Below are 17,884 nucleotides of genomic sequence, written 5' to 3' on the forward strand. Positions count from 1 at the left end.
AAACCAAGACCGGTGACCGGGTATATAGCCACTCCGTATGTTTATTCCTTTTTGAGGTTATAAATAGTAGAATTTAGGAAATAGCCTAATAAAAAAATAAGTACGGAAAATTGTTTGTGTGGTTTATGACGTTAGTAAGCATCTTGTAGTATTTCTTCTCATTAGACGAATTAAAAATGTCCCAGCAGAAAAAATGTTTTCTCAAAAGCATCTTAGATGACAATATTGCTATTCATCTACAAGATAAGGTTGAAATATGTTTAGGAAGATGCCCAGAAACAAATATAAGAGATAAAAGGTGTTCAAGAAAACAAGGTAAGCTGTTATGGCCATTAAATTCTTTGGGAATTACATTCTTTTGGCACCATATCTTGTACCTAAATTTCCTGTCAATGAATAGGGCGTCCCAATAGTCTGTATCTGTCTGTTATGTATTGTAATGGATCGAAATCGTAGTTGAAATTTATAATGTAACTTACTGTTGTTTTTTATTGAATTGACAGTGATAAAAACCACCAAAGAGAAAATATGTTCACTACATCAATGAACGTATAATTTACATCGGTCTGTGAGTAAAGTAACATGTTTATATATATTACAATGTATGCTATATACCAACTTCACCTATAATTGATGTAAATAAAAATATAATTTTTCAATGAAAATTTTATTTTTATTACTGATATATATTTAATTTTTGCAGACCCTAATTGATAACAACATCCATGTTTGCTCTCTAATGAAATACAAGTCTAATGGAACTGGTCAGTGAGAAACAGTTTAGAGTCAACTAAAGTTGACTCTAAACGTATGTTCACTACATTCGGTAGTGAACATACAGTGTGCCATAACCCATCTTTTGTAAAAGTTTTCCGACTAGCATATTACCAAATTTTAGTTAACCCTTCGACCACTGCTACTTTGGCGCACCATAGTACATTTGACTACCGAACATTTCAGTGCTGTACAGTATCAAAACTATCAGTATGAAAAGGGCCGCTTTTATATTCTCACCAATTAAAAAGTGGTATAACTTTAATAATTATTTAGCTAGCCACTTGGTTTTGTTTTGTCTTTTAACTCTTTAAGAGCAAAGAAAATGTTTATAATTTTTTCTTGTGTATACTTTTGAAGAAGGCTAATTACTTTTTATTAGAAAGATGTGCTGTAGAAGTGAAACAATAAAAATAAGGAAAATGAGAACATTTTATAAATTAATACATTATAAGCATAGTATTAAAAAATAGATATATATATATATATATATATATATCTCATATAATAATCAGATATATATATATATATATATATATATGGAACAATTATTTAGTTCATGTCATCTGTATTTATTATTATTATTTATTCACTGTTTATTTACTTTCGTTTGTACTGTTTTCTTTTATATTTTATACAATTTGTGCACCTGAAGACGGTTTTCACCAATGTTTTAAAAGCGTTTTATTTTATTTGTACAGTAATTTACTAAAAATAATATATATATATAACAATTATTAGACTTCTTGATATAAATTTCCTTTAATATTTTGGCTTTGCCGTTTTCAAAAAGATATAATAAAAAATAACAACACAGCAAACAGAATTTACAAAAGTAAAAAAGTTTTTTACTAAATAATATATATTATCATACTATTTATTCACAATCAAATTGTTTAAAATATGAACTATATTCTTTAATAATTGATTAGGTATAACACAAACAAAATTTTATTTTGTTTACCATTAGTTTACCATAAGAACAATGTTGAGTTTAGCTCCAGTTCACTATCCTTAGTTGAACCTTTATTTTACATGACTACAGATTCTAGGAGTCAAGTCTGTGACAGCGTCAGATTACAGATGCTGCACTAAGAAGAAGGTGCACCTTTTACATGTTGACTGTGGTAGACACCTTGTGCCATGTTGTTATTGTAAGACTACTCAAGATCACTCATGTAAAAAGCCCCAGTAAAGGTGTTAATCAATCAGTAACCCAAATGACTAAATGCTTTTCTACAAATTATTGTTTACAAACTTTCACTGGGTATATTAGATTTTTCAATACTTATAATTTTGTTTTACTAGTAGCTACTGTCTGTATAAAAAAATGAAATAAGTAGTTTCAAGAAATAGACTAAATTAGATATTTAGTCTATTTCTTGAAACTACTTATTACAAATAATACAACCATGATATATTAAAAACCAGTATTTCTGGAGTTAATAACTGGTTTTTAATATATCATGGTTGTATTATTTGTTTTCATATTAAGTTATGGTGAACTGTAGATCATTTAGCCTGTAGTCAACATCTTGAAAATAATTGTTTGTTTGAATTTTTAAATACAATTACTTACATTTGTTAATGTATTAATATTTGTCAGCAATAGTTGTGCAATTAAGACTAAATTAATTTTCTTCTGTAGTAAGTGTACAGTAATAATTTAAAAATTAAGGAATCTGAGGTATTTTTTAAGGTAGTTTGGTTTGATATAGACGCTTTGATCAGTTCAGTTGAAATATTTCATGTTGTATATGCAATAACAGTAATTAAATTTTAATCAAACCATCCCATCACTCAAATGTTTCATGTTGATATTAATATTTTGTTTATGGCCTGTTTCAGTGTCGATAACTGCAGATTACAATTCAGAAGTAATCAAAGTCAAACATCTGGGTGGCAACCCGTCAAGTGCAAATGGAATTATTTTGAGGAATGACTCTCACATTTTAAAACAAAATGAGTTGCTAGAATTTTTAGTCGGAGAACATAAATTCAGAGTAGAATTTGAATCACCTACAGTAAAGCCTGAAAAGCGAAAAAAATGAAACTTCTACTTTGGAAAATGACACATCAGATTCTAAACGATTTTGTAAAGAAGAAAGCATTTCAATGCTGACTGCGCCTTGTAGTAAAAGTACATGGGAGAAGATTGAAGATGGAAAGTTATATGTATTTACCAGTGTTGGAGTCAGGAGTAGCACCAAAGTAGGTATTCAGAGGATTAATGGGTATTTTAATTGGAAATATATGTAAGAAATTTATCTCTAGTTTAATTCTACATCAACTAATTAAAAAATTCAAACTCAAAACAAAATTCATAATTTAAATTAAAATTCATGACCAACTACAAGTAGGCCTGTACTCTCCTCATATTGATGTGTGATAAATAAACCTATAAAACAAGAAATCCTTATTGTTTTGACACAAACCAATTAATTTCTTAGATAAAAAACATAATTTACTGAGTTAATAATCTTAAAAAATAAAAATATATACATTTAAGATTCCATGATTTCAATTGCTATTGTACCTAAAATCAGAAATCAATCTTTCAGAACATTTAATTGAGAATTTTGAGAGAAGGTTTACATTATTTTGTGAGCCATATAATAGTCAGCAACTTATGTAAACTTAGTTAAAATTGTTAAAACAGTTTTGAATTGGATTTTTTAAAATAAATTGTTTTAAAAATGAAAAAAAGTCAGGTACATTTTACACAATACCAGCAACACTAACGGTACTTATATATCTTTTAACTTAAATGCTAAATTTGAGTGAAATTACTTCATTTGTTTAGCTTAAATCCACTTATAGTCATAGAGTAGATGCTGAAATATGAATGAATAATTGAGTTCAAAATAAATTATTAACTAATACAATTTGTATAATATTTGTTGAATAAATAAATGTTCTCCCTTACAACATATATTTTGTATGTAGGGATAAAGTAACAAGTGAACAGTAGTCTATATTATACAACATAATATGTAACAAGAGTTTAAGAAACATTTAATGAACATTATGTGATTCATTACTATTTTATTCCGGAAAAATGTACCTTAGTAGTAAATAATGCATGATTCTGTTGGTCCTGGACGATTATGTAAAACAATTTCGGTACTTTGGGATTATACCAACCACACCCAGACATGAATCGTTATTTGACATTTTGCTTCTACTGATTACTAGATTAGTGTAGAACAATATTTTGTCAATATAAAACAGGAATTGTCTTATCGCAAACCCCTCCCTATCCTCAAACAGAGGTCAAAGTCGAGCGGTCTAGTAGATAACGTGATTGCAGAGTTTCGCCGCCCGTTCAGCTGGTGCGTCACTTTGTTGTACTTCCGTGTTTTACCCCTACATCTCTCCAAACACAAAGATTCAACAAAAACAAACATTACCAAACAAAAACTAAACACTTTATTGAAAAAAACACACAAAACTTGTTTTTATTCCTGATCACACTCCACCACCCAAAATGCGAGTGCCTCCGGCCATCAGCGCGGGCTTCTGCCCAGCGCTGATGTCAACGAAAGAAAAACATGCCTCGAGATAGTACCTATCAGTAAAATATCAAATTCTAGAGGGGCTCATCAGAAATATAAATTGAATTGTAATGGAAAGGCAATTATGTACCGTGCAAAAAACTTAAATAATCATGTGATGCCGCGCGGCCTGCCGTAATCGGGATTCTCGAGAAAGATAAGATAACAGCGACAACAATACCGATCACAATACCTGGAAATGCTTGTTGATGGATGGAATGTTAGTTCTGTTACTCAACTACATCGTTTTATAACGTTCTAAGTTAATTGAAAAAAGTTTAAGCGTTGGGGGCATATAACGGAATCTGACCCCATTCACAATTGATAATCGTTGTAAGTTTGTAATTAAAGAGTTGTTTTTTCGTTCTATCATGTTTGTTTCTATAAATTTATATTTTTGTGTTCTTCATACTGGTGTGGTCGGTATAATCCCAAAGTACCACAATTTCAAAAATATTTTATAAATATCTGGGTTGGATAGCAACTACTTTCAAATTACTACTTGTTCTACAATGTGTTTACAACAATCATAATGAACATTTTTATCACTTTTATTGTTTTGCTATTAAATTTGAAGAGATTTTGTTACATTTATGGAGTCTTAGGAAAATACCGTAACATGATTACTATCCATAGCTTTCTAAAATTACACTCATTAATAAAAAAGGAGACATAAAATTCCAGAAAACTATCGTCCCATTACAATTGTACCTATTTTAAGTAAAATTATTGAATTTTGCCTAGTACCACAACTTTATGAATATCTTGTAAATGATAATTTGCTCTATACTTATCAATTTGGTTGTAGATCTAAACATTCAATAACTGGAGCAGTAGAAGCAATAATAGATTCTGTTCTTAATGGCGTAGAAAATAAATTGCTAGTAGGATCAGGTACGATTGATTTAACTAAGGCGTTTGATACGGTCTGTCATGTCTTGTTTTCAGAATAGCTATGAGGAAATGATCTCAAATGTTTTGTATTATGTTTAATTTAAATTATGAGATCCTTCTAATGGTTATCAGTAATTCTTAAATATTTCTATGAAGTCACTTTCAGTTGCCTTGCAAACACACTCTCTATTGATGTTAGAACCACAATAATTGTGTATTATAAAGTCTTATAATATGTATTCTGAAAGTGGATGTAAAGAACTCGTATAAATTTAATTTCTGTAATGTTTATAAAAAATGAATTACTATTAAAGAATTAAACATAACAGCAAAAGTTGCTAAGGCATTTCATTGCAATTTCTCCCAGGTATTTCCTTTTTAAGAAAGCTATGGCATCATAGGTAAACAAAAACAATTTTTGTAGTTTTGTTGCATTGTTAACATAAATTAAGAATAAAATTAAGCAGGAAGTATTTTTAATTACGCTTTAGTCTATGTTAGAGACATTACTTTAAACATTACAGATTGAGATAAAATGTTTTGTATTTTATAAAGAGCTATTAAATAACATGTGAGCATGTATATCTTATAATCTTAGACAGTTTGACCTATACCACAACTGAATCCCCTTCACAGTTTCATGGAAAAACAAAGAATTCATTACTCTGTGCAAGTTATTTTAAATGATTCTCTATATTAAAATTTATAACAAATGGCTTATCTAGAAAATTACCAGAATTCAGATAACATCCAATAAAGAAGGAGACTTTTCTTGCCTTCTTTCAGCTTTATCAGAATGGTAGTCTATTACGGAGGCTTGAGCCATTAAATATTGATTATGTACATTATTTTAGACACATTAGTTGTGTTTTGATAGATTTTACTTATTTTGTGAATATTGTGTATGAAATTGGTAATCAATTTATTGCAGATAGCAGCATATGATTTGGACGGTACACTTATCCTCACCAAATCTGGAAGAGTGTTCCCAAAAGACAACGATGATTGGAAGTTGGCCTTTGGATCTGTAAAATCAAAACTGTCCAAGTTTGCCAGTGAAGGTTATAAAATTGTCATTCTAACAAATCAAGCAGGCATCGGTAGAGGGAGGACAAACATAAATGAATTCAAGACTAAAATAGAGAATATAGTCAGAGATCTGAATGTACCAGTACAGGTTTTTATTGCAACTTCCAATTCTATTTATAGAAAACCAGCACCAGGAATGTGGACATTTCTTGAAACCAAGGCAAGTAAATATATAGTTTCTGGTGAAATTTTAAATTAAAACTTGAACACCACTTTTAGTTTTAAAGTGAGCAATTATTTTCATTACTACTAACTGATTTGTCAATGTTTGTTATTTTTTTTGCAAATATGTTCTGGTAGTGTAAAGTAAACCATTTATCTCTTTTATATCACTTCTCATGCATAATTTTTGTAGGACTTGTAATAGTTTCGTCTACAGTATATTATGAATGAGTATTCCTAACAGAAAGGTTTATTTTTATTTTATTTGCCAATAAAAATAAAAATATACTATTTAAATGTGACTTCTACAGTTACTATGAACTTAACCTAGGTATTCCTTCATAGTTATAACTCATTCACTAGAGAATTTCCAAATGTATTATTCAGTTATAATTTGCTTGAAAATTTGCTTATTATGAAAGAATTGGAGAGAGCCCTATGACCAAATTTAGGTGTAGCTTGCCGTAATGTGAAAAACAACCTGAGGTTAAATTCCTAAAGAGTAGATTTAGTGGGTAACCCATGGGTTCTATTCCACCGCTTAGAGTATTAGCACACTACAGACTGGCCACCTGTGTGCCTAAAACATTTTTCTGCCTCTCTCTCTCTCAAAAAAAAAAAAAAACTTTAGGAAATGCTTTTGTGTTACAGAAGAATGACGGTATCAAGATCGACATGTCAAGGTCATTCTATGTGGGTGATGCGGCAGGACGTATCGCCAACTGGTGTCCCGGGAAGAAGAAGGATTTTTCTTTTGCAGATCGCCTGCTAGCTCTGAACTTAAACCTTCAGTACTACACGCCTGAAGAACACTTTTGTAGTGAGAGGCCAGGAAAGTTTACACTTCCTATGTTCAACCCTGCAGCTCTGGATGAGGATGGACCTCTTGCTGATGGAGATATTGCCAAAAAAAGTCAAGAGGTCAGTTATGCAAATATAGTGAACTAATAATCGTAGAGTATAATTTTAGTTCTTCTGATTATACAGGGTGATTCATGAAGTTCTCCCCCCACTTCTACAGCACATTGTACTAGTAAAAATAATGAAAAAATGTTATATAAACATAGGTTCGAAAACGCTTCGTTAGCGAGTTACAGCTAGCGAAAGATTTCGCCTGAATTCCTGGGTTAAAGAGTAAAATAAAGCCATACTGAACTTTTGGAAAGGTTAATTAAGTAAGAAATATCGTGGATTCTTATGTATTTTTACCTGATAAAGCTAATAAAATAGGTTTCAGAACTGTACCTGTAGTAGTTTTTGAGGGATTCAGGGTTAAATGCAAAAAATTGGGGCACGAAACAATGTTTTTTTAAAGTTTGATGTACAATAACTTTGTTAAATTGGTAATAAATACATAAAATCAACAAACATTAATTGTAGAGAATTTAATTCTGAGAAAATTGATATAATCAAAGTCTAAAATAAAACAGAAATAAGTACCAAAAAAACGATTTTATTCAGTATAATACATTACTAGTTTTAAGCAAAAATTAATCAGGTTGGGCCAACCGTACGCACCTTTTTATAATAGATGTTCAAAAAATGAGGCCATCATTATCAATACATTTTGCAGCAGTTTGTGTATTGCTTTTGTTGCGTTTCTTAATTTTTCAGGACTTCCCTGTATCTGCACAGCGCCGAATCCATAATACGGGCAATTAATTCATCACGAGAATTCACTTTTGTCTTGTTATACAATGTCTTTCATCCATCCCCAGATGCAATAATCCAATGGAGATAGATCTGGTGATCTTGGTGGCCAAGGGTGAGGCCCTCCACGACCAATTCAGTGTCCAGGAAATTGATGATTTAAGTAAGCAGAAACGGCACGTGAAAAGTGGGGAGGTGTTCCGTCATGCTGGAAGTACAAATTTTGTCTGAGATGTAAAGGAACATTCTCTAACAGCTGCGGCAACTCTTCTTGAAGGAAATGCAAATAGAACTCAGCATTTTAGGCGTCCAGATAATATGAAAGGTCCAATCAGCCGATTGTGCAAAAGGCCACACCAGACATTGACGCTAAATCGGTGTTGAAAAGTTCTGTTCCACTACCTCATGTGTGGATTTTATTCTGCCCATGAGTGTTCATTGTGCAAGTTATTGACACCATCCCGAGTGAATTGTGCCTCATCCGTAAAACAAAATACGCTTGTAGAGTTGATTATTAATATTCAAAAAGTTGCAAAAACTCCAAGCGAAGCGGACCATCCCCTAGCTGTAGATGTTGAACCTATTGTTTATGAAAACGGATAAAATTTGTTTCGACTAAGTGACCTTCACAACCGTTGAACTGCGAAACTCCTATCCGCCTAGAAATACGTCGTGTACTTACACCTGGACTGCGTATGAAACAGCATTAATAACAATATCACCATCAAGTTGGACAGCTCGTTCATAATTGGTTCTAGTACTTGGTAGTGATCCTGTTTCCCGAAGAGTACGAAAAGTTCCTGAAATTGTTTTGGTATCTGGAATCCTCCTATTTAGGGTAAACGTATAGTTCATATTCTTCTACAGCAGCTCTAGCATTTACCCATTACAGTAACCCAAAATAAAAAACCATATCAGCGTTATTCCTCTGATGTAAATAAGTAAGGCATTTTTTTCGCTGAATAAACAATCGAATTATAACTCACAGAAAAATTGCATTTAATAACACGATTCACAGAACCCGATTCTCCTGATGTAGCTTGCAAAACACCACTAATACACAGTTCTAACGTAACAGTACAGAATACCCATTGTTGATCAGCTGTTATTCGTGTGTGTTACCAACTTAGAAATTTAATAAAAACAAAAAACTGCATTTCGATGATTAGTAAACAATAATTGGAAAATATTTGCTTCATTTATTTTCGAACATTTGATGTAAATTGTTATTAAAAAAAAATACAACGTAATAAAACATGATATTTTTATTTACAAACAAATTTATTTAACAGTTAATCTTGTTTTCTCAATTTATCTCATCATTAAGGAACAAACATATTGTTTTTTATTTTATTTTAACTAAATTACCGTACGGTATTTTCTTTACAGCTAGTAATGTATTATACTGAATAAAATCGATTTTTTGGGTACTTATTTCTGTTTTATTTTAGACTTTGACTATATCAATTTTTCTCAGAATTAAATTCTCTACAATTAATGTTTGTTGATTTTATGTATTTATTACCAATTTAACAAAGTTATTGTACATCAAACTTAAAAAAACATTGTTTTCGTGCCCCAATTTTTTGCATTTAAACCCTGAATCCCTCAAAAACTACTACAGGTTACAGTTCTGAAACCTATTTTATTAGCTTTATCAGGTAAAAAAATACATAAGAATCCACGATATTTCTTACTTAATTAACCTTTCCAAAAGTTTCAGTATGGCTTTATTTTACTCTTTACCCAGGAATTCAGGCGAAATCTTTCGCTAGCTGTAACTCGCTAACGAAGCGTTTTCGGACCTATGTTTATATAACATTTTTTCATTATTTTTACTAGTACAATGTGCTGTAGAAGTGGGGGGAGAACTTCATGAATCACCCTGTATGTTGGATTGTGCTAATTATGAAGTTTGCACAAGATGATTAAAACAGTTAAATACTAGGAGTTTGTGCAGCCGCCAAGTGAAAAGTCCGTGGTACTGATGGATAATAGATGATGATAATATTGTTTCGAGAGAATATTATGATAAGAAAAGTATGATTAATGTATGTTGTAAGTACAAGTACACCATTGATAGAGACAAGACATGATAATGTCAAAAGAGTCTGACAGAAACAAAGATTAGTAAAATCCGTAATGAACTCTGAAGTCACTATTTGTGTTTCTTTAAGATTTATAATTTATAGTTAGACCACTATTAACTTACTTCCTGTGTCCAAGCCTTGTAAAATTTACTTGTAAAATAAAGCAGGCAAAAATAGCAGCAAACAATAACTACATTGAAAAGTCTAATAACAAGTGTAAAGCAGCATGGAACATTATTAAAGCTGAAACTTGTCAAAATGGTAAAGGAGGTGAAACAAATAATATTGAATCAAAACAACTTAATGAGTATTTTACCGATGCTGCTTATCTTTTGAATAATAATGTCATAAATGATGAGACCAGAGCTTTAAATTTTTTAAATCAGTACCTTATATCTAATCATAATAACATATCTTGTAATTTTAGATGGCGCAACATTACAGAATATGATGTCTTAAAATGTGTAAAAGAGTTGAGTTCTTCTTCTTGTGAAGACATATATGGATTTTCCAATAAGATCTTATAGGAAGTAATTCTATTTATATTGAAACCCTTAGTATACTTATACAATATTATGCTTCAGCAAGGTATTTTTCCAAGAGTTTTGAAAGTTGTTAAAGTCACCCCTATCTATAAGAAGGGTGACAAGTCTAATCCTGCTAGTTATCGTCCTATATCATTGGTTCCAATTTTTAGCAAGGTATTTGAGTACTGCATTAAGAATCAATTATATTTTTATATGTCAAACAAGGGGTACATTTGTAAAGAACAGTTTGGTTTTATACCTAGCCGTAATACAATTCAAGCTGTGGAGTCAGTGGTTTCGAATGTTTTAGATGGCTTTGAAAATAAAATGATTTGTTCAGCTACCTTGATAGATTTATCTAAAGCTTTTGATTGTATTCCACATAAATTACTCTTAAAAAAACTAGAAGGTTACGGTGTAAAAGGTGAGGAATTGAAGCTCTTTTCATCATATCTCAATGGTAGAAAACAAATGGTAGTACAAGGTAGAGACAAATCTTATCTTAAAAATGTTACAATAGGGGTACCACAAGGTTCAGTGTTAGGGCCTTTTCTGTTTGTAGTGGCTGTGAATGACTTTGCACACAATATACCATGTTTTTCTGTACTATATGCTGATGACACCACCCTAGTGAGTAGCAATGAAAAAATAGACCAGTTATTGATAAATCGTAGGAGGCTGCTAGATGATGCAAATTAATGGTTCAGATCTAATTCTCTAGTTGTAAACCGTGATAAAACAGAGAATATATGTTTCTCTCTTGATAATAATAATTATGATGATTTAAATTTTAACCCTGTAAAACTTTTAGGAATATATTTGGATAGTAAGCTAAGCTGGGATATACATGTGCAAATGATGTGTAAAAAATTGGCAAGAGTCATCTACTTACTTAGAAAATTAAGATTCTGTGTTAGCATGGATATGCTCATGACAGCCTATTATGCCTTCTTTAATTCACTTTTAATGTATGGAATTTTGTTATGGGGAAATAGTAGCGCTGCTCAAAAAGCTTTTACGGCAAAAAAAGGCGCTAAGAGTTATTAAAAGTTTACCTGACAGAACTTCTTGCAAGCCCCTTTTTAAAGAATTGCAAATTATGACTCTGCCAAGTATGTATATATATTCATGTTTATTAAAGTGTAAAGAAAATTTAGAAACATATCAGCTCAGACAAAATATACATAATTATAATACAAGGAACAAAGGCAAGCTAGATATGGTAAATTTTAGGCTAGAAAAAACTAAGAAAAGTCATTTATGCATGGAAATTAAACTTTTCAACAACTTGCCTGATAATGCATGGAGAGTTAGTATTGTCAAGTTTAAAACTTCTATTAGTAGTTGGTTGAAGGACAAAGCCATTTATTCAATTGACGAGTATTTGTCCTGTGACACTAGTGAAATAAAATTTTAGTCTACTGTTTTTATCTTTCTTGTTTCTTTTAAAGTTTATTTATTATTTTTCATTGGACAAAGCCTTTTGATGAGCATTTGTCCTGTTTCAATCTTGACGCCACCGATACAAATTTGTTGAGTTGTTATTTGTTTTATTCTCTGTTATTACTTCTTATATCTTATTCTCGAGTCTACGCACAGGCCATTAAGGCCCATGTAGGCTCTTTTCCCATTATTTGAATTTATCCAGAAATTATGTAGCAAATTTAATGCTGTTTTTACTAGGTATGCGTGTATGTATGTGGATATGTATGTGTATATATATGTATATTTCATCTCTTTATTCATTATATTGATTTATTTATGTAACATGTCTTTTTTATATTATTTAACGTTAATTATTTAATTTTAGTTTTTGAATTGTATTACTAGAATACTTTTGTATGTTTTATATAAATTAGATAATATACAAATGCTACATTTGTTATCATTTCAATGTAAAGGTTTATTTTGTATTTCATTTCTTGTTGTGTGTGGAAATAAACGTGATTTGATTTGATTTGATTCTTATATATTCTATTTATTGTTGTTATGTTATGAACTTATTTATTGTAGTTGTATACATTAGTTTTCAATTATTTATTTATTTTATTATAGGCTTATTGAGTAATTTTGTATACAATAAATTAAGGAATTTGGTATTGGCTAGTTATATGAATATTCTGACGATGTCAATTGCATTTATATATGTTTAAAGACAAATAAAGAATCTCAAATCTTGAATCAAGTAAAATTTACATATTTAGTTATACAAAAAAGTTAAACATTTTGATAGTACTGTACTATTGAATTAAATTGAATTGAACATCTCTTTATTAATTGAATATACATTGTGTATACATCGTAGAGCATCATAAAAATTACTTAAGTAATATACTTATAAACTAAGAGGTTATAATGTGTTAAAATAAAGATACAGAAATTAAGTATGACTTCAATTTTTTCTTAAATATTGCATTTTTTTCTCTGCAGTAAGTTATTGTTAATGTTATTTTAGTTAAAAAATTTGTTCCCATGTAATTAGTGTTTTTCTCATAAAACTGCAGCAGTCTATGTCTGTCCAGTGTAATAACACATCTTGTATTGTACTTATGGCTCACTCTCAATATGGAAGAGCTTTTTTTTACATATTTTATACTTTTATATATAACCATATTAATATAAACATATTAAAACAAATATGGGAGTCTGACTATACTTGGGTTCCATATTCAATACATTAAAGTTTGACCAAACGTTTAAAACTTTTTCAACTAATTATACAAACACCAGCACTACCTTAGGACGTCTTAATGATCTCAAGGTGTCATGTGAATTTTTGTTAATTCTGTAGTTAAGTTTTGACATTAATTTATTTTATATTTAATAAAAACCCTTCCCGAGACAAGAAAAATGATAAGTGGGAACTGGTTTTCGGCTGTTATTCGTTAATATACTGACTGATACAAACTTTGATTTTACCAATAAGAACCTTAACATTACTGATGCAACCAAACAAATTAATTTCTATTTCCAATTTTTACTGCACACTCCACATTTTTATGTCAGAATTCCTAGTTTTATTAGGTTTTTAATTTTTTTGGCTTTTTATTGTAAAATTACAGATGCTATAATTCTACATTTTAATTAAACACTTTCCAAGATCTTGTTAAATGTTTTCATGTTAGCGTTTTGATTTATGCTAGACTAAATGGCATAGACCCAACTTGAGGGAATGTGTTGGCTACTCCAGCAAGACACAAATACATGTAGCGTTATGTATCTCTTTTTACTAAAAGAATCTAGGGTTTGTCAGGAAGTCACTTTGAAAATAGTTTAAACATTTCCCTATTGTTATAAAAACTGTGTTGTATGTAGTTTTTACTAAATTAAAAAAATGCTTGTCACAAGGTGGTTATCTTGGTGGGGTGTCCTGGTTCGGGCAAGACTCACATCGCCCTGAGACACCTGGTGCCAGCTGGTTATGTTCATGTGAACCGTGACTCACTCGGTTCTTGGCAGAAATGTGTCCTCAACATGGAATCGGCTGTCGCTGCAGGACGTAGTGTGGTGGTGGACAATACCAATCCGGACCGTGAAAGTAGACGGCGCTTTGTAGAACGAGCCAGAGTACCGTGTCGCTGCCTTGTTATGACGACCAGCATTGAGAATATCAGGCACAATGTCAGGGTGAGTAACTGTGCAGTAATCCATCACATGGTGTGTTTAATATTGCCGCTGACAATTTTGTGAAAGAGAATTTCTGCTAAAAATAATTCAACAAAGCGTAGTTAATTTTAATCTCAAGGAACTGGTGAAAAATTTATCCTCAAACCCAAATTCCATTTGTTTTAGCAAGGACTGAATCATTTATAATTGCTTGAGGTTTTCTAAAAACAGTGATGTATAATAAATCATGTATTGGTTGAATTCTCAGTAATATACACCAGATAAAATGCTTAAAAATAACTGATGAATGTGTGCCTGACCAGGAACTAAAATCATTTTGAGGGTTGAATCATAAAGAAATTCTTTAATAATGTACCTATAAAATGATTTTGAGATAATAAACCAGGACATTGTGCAGTAAAATATGTTCACATCCATCTTATCCTTCCCAACATCAAACCCTTTGATTTCAAACCACATTGCCCTTGCTTCTGGATAATCTAAGGAGTTACTGCTGCTGATGTGTGTAGATTAATTACTACTTCCAAGCTCAGTGCCACATTTATTGTTTTATTTTTTCCATCTTTAACCTTATGGTTTAGATTGTGTTTATAGGCAATTGTGCAACTATGATTATACTTATAACTTAACACAAAGTAAATTTAAATACTTCTTGCTATACATTGTATTCTTGTATTAACATTACTCCTATTAATACTAATGTATTATATTAGTGACAAGTTTATTGTTCTTTACTCAGCTCCTTTGTTTTCCATTCCAGTTCCGGGAGATTACAGACTCCAAGCACATTCCAGTGAATGAAATGATTGTTAATAGTTACAAGTAAGTGTGAATTGATTTTTAATATTACTTCATAATTGTACTTTTAAATAATAGCGTACATTTACACCTGTTTTGCAGTTGTAAATTTTAAGAGAAAGGAAATTTAAATCTAAAAATACTTTAAAATAAGTTGTTTACAAGAGATTATGATCTGAATAAATCTTCATATTATGTGCTGTTGAAAATTAGTTAAAGTGGGCTTACAAAATATATTCCTTTAAGTTAGTCCAGCTGGCTCATATTTGTGCTAGATGTTTTTTCACCACAGACCAGTGGCACAATTGTGTGTGCTTCGACACTTTATAAAATTATTTTGGTCTGTTGTATGAAGGTCTGAAACTTTGTGGACTGTCTATAGAGATGTGTGGTACACTTGTGTGCCACTTGGTTTACTGCTTTATCATGTTGAAACTTGGTCAAATAAGTTGTTACCAATGTTGTTTACATTTTTATTATAGCTGATATACTGTTGATTGATGTTCCAAAAATAAATCCAATAAAGAAAAAATGTTTTGATATGTATTAAACATATTTAAAAAATGTAACATCTCTCGTAACTACAACCACAAATAAAGCCATAGAAATGTTTGTGGTTTAGTATTGTTTATATGAGGCTAAAATCTAGATACCACCAATACAATTGGCTCTTAAGGCTGATTTTTAATCTACGCTAATTTTAAACCCAGACTTAAAGTCCAACCACATGTCCATTGGTTCTTCCCTGCTGCTCTTATCATTCCTTCATGTGTTTTGTGTGAATGCTTCAAGTTAAACACAAATCATTAATTATAAATTCATTAATCTAGGAACAAATTTGAACCTCCAAGTTTAGACGAAGGCTTTACGGAGATTGTCAATGTCAACTTTGTCCCTTCATTCTCTGATCCAGAGATGAAGAAGTTGTACCGGATGTACCTGCTGGAGAAGTGACATTCGCCACCTGTGCATGATCATGGGGAAGACACAAGTGGAAGATTACCTTTGAGGAGCAAACTGTGATATTGTGACATGCACAGGTAAACAAGAACTTGCTGTAATTTTATTATTGTATTCGGTTTAGTTATTAATGTGCTGAATAAATGTTTTTATTAAATTTTATACGAGTTCCATGACACTTTACCGACACATTTCCAATCTCATTAGATTATTTGGTGCTATTGTTGTTCAGAAAAATGTTTTAATGGGAATAAGCAGGTTAAATTTCAGATCAAATAGTTTCATTCAGACTGTACTATTTATTTATAGAAATACTGTTATCATAATATTCAAATATTGAAGAAAACAGAAAAACTCATTTAACCTGAGGGGCTAATTCACAATTTCAATATTTTTGTTAAATTTGTCACTTAGTCCAAAGACTAATAAAGTGCTAAGAGGTTTTTTATTAGAAAAGAATTTATATTTATGTTTCACGATACAACTAAGTGAAGTTATTAATGATAGGTTTCTTATGTGGACATGAAACTTAATTCACAATGCAGAAACCCCAGTATAACAAGGTAAACTCAAATTAAAATATGACTGTATTCATGTACTGTAAATGTGTTTGACAAAGTGAAGGTCCATCCAGTAGCCCAACAAACAACTTATTTCTACTTACCAAATATTTATTAAGTTAAGAAATACATGTAAGGAGAGTGCACAGTTTTCTCTGTTTTCCCTGGATTTTGGGAGAAAATAAAGGTATTGCATGTCCTTGAGGACTTTCTTAGCAGTCCTGTTAACTGTTCTGATGGTATCATGAGGCGTCTAAAGTAAAATATAACAAGTTTTGAACTAACACACAAATTGTTTCTTAGGACCATCTCTTCTGCTACTTTTTGGTCTCTTGAGTTTACTTAGTGTGCATTATGAATAAGTGATGGAGAGACTAGTCTTAAGTGTTAAAGAAATCATCATAAATAACGAATACCAAGCTAGCAAAATCTAGCAGAAAATAGCTTTTGTATGATAACAACTATGGTTTATATTCTTTGTGTAAAGCTCATGTATAATAGAAGACTTAAGACAATAAATTATGGACATTTGGATTACTAACTATGGAAATTTTCCAAAAATAGCAAAAATCCGTAATTTTGTTATTACCCCAATGCACTGGATCTTTTAAACTCTCTGTTTCAAGTTACTATCCCAAATTTTTTTTAAAACAGTTCAACTTCTAGGAACCAGAATTCAGCTTTCCCCTGAAAATATCATTGCAAACAAGGATGTGATGAGCTATTTGTGATATGGTTGGCGTCTAAAAATGTGAAATACAAATGCTACTTGGTCTTCTAATGCTTAGGGGTTCAACAATCAATAATATGTTGATAACTTTTGTGTGAGAAGCATATTGGTTTTTGTGTACAACTCACTGTACAGTGGAATCCAAGTTAGTGTTTATACCAATGCTATGGGGTTCAACATATATATATATATATATATATATATATATATATATATATATATATATATATATATATATACTGATCACTTTTGTCTGAGAAGCATATTGTTTTTTGTAAAACTTTCACTGTACAGTGGAATACTAGCAAGTGTTTTATATCTTTCTGCGTCAATGCTGTGGGGTTCAACAATTATATGATCATCACTTTTGTCTGAAAAATATATTCAGACAAAAATTGCTTTCGTGTAAAACTTTCTCTGTACGGTGGAATGCTAGGAAGTGTTTATACCTCTCCAGTGATAAATTTGA

General features: G+C 30.9%; 1 protein-coding gene across 1 annotated transcript; it reads left to right on the forward strand.

Moving 5' to 3' along the window:
* The first annotated feature begins 42 nt into the window (after positions 1-42).
* LOC124354732 (bifunctional polynucleotide phosphatase/kinase) lies at positions 43-16,287 on the forward strand. The gene is given in 8 exon segments (XM_046805393.1): positions 43-315; positions 2,623-2,825; positions 2,827-2,985; positions 6,154-6,471; positions 7,125-7,394; positions 14,089-14,367; positions 15,128-15,189; positions 15,996-16,287. Coding segments are annotated over 8 exon segments (1,554 nt in total). The 5' UTR covers positions 43-176; the 3' UTR covers positions 16,120-16,287.
* The last annotated feature ends 1,597 nt before the right edge of the window (positions 16,288-17,884 follow it).

Source organism: Homalodisca vitripennis, chromosome 2 (assembly GCF_021130785.1).
Source record: "Homalodisca vitripennis isolate AUS2020 chromosome 2, UT_GWSS_2.1, whole genome shotgun sequence".
NCBI classification, from domain to species: Eukaryota; Metazoa; Arthropoda; class Insecta; order Hemiptera; family Cicadellidae; genus Homalodisca; species Homalodisca vitripennis.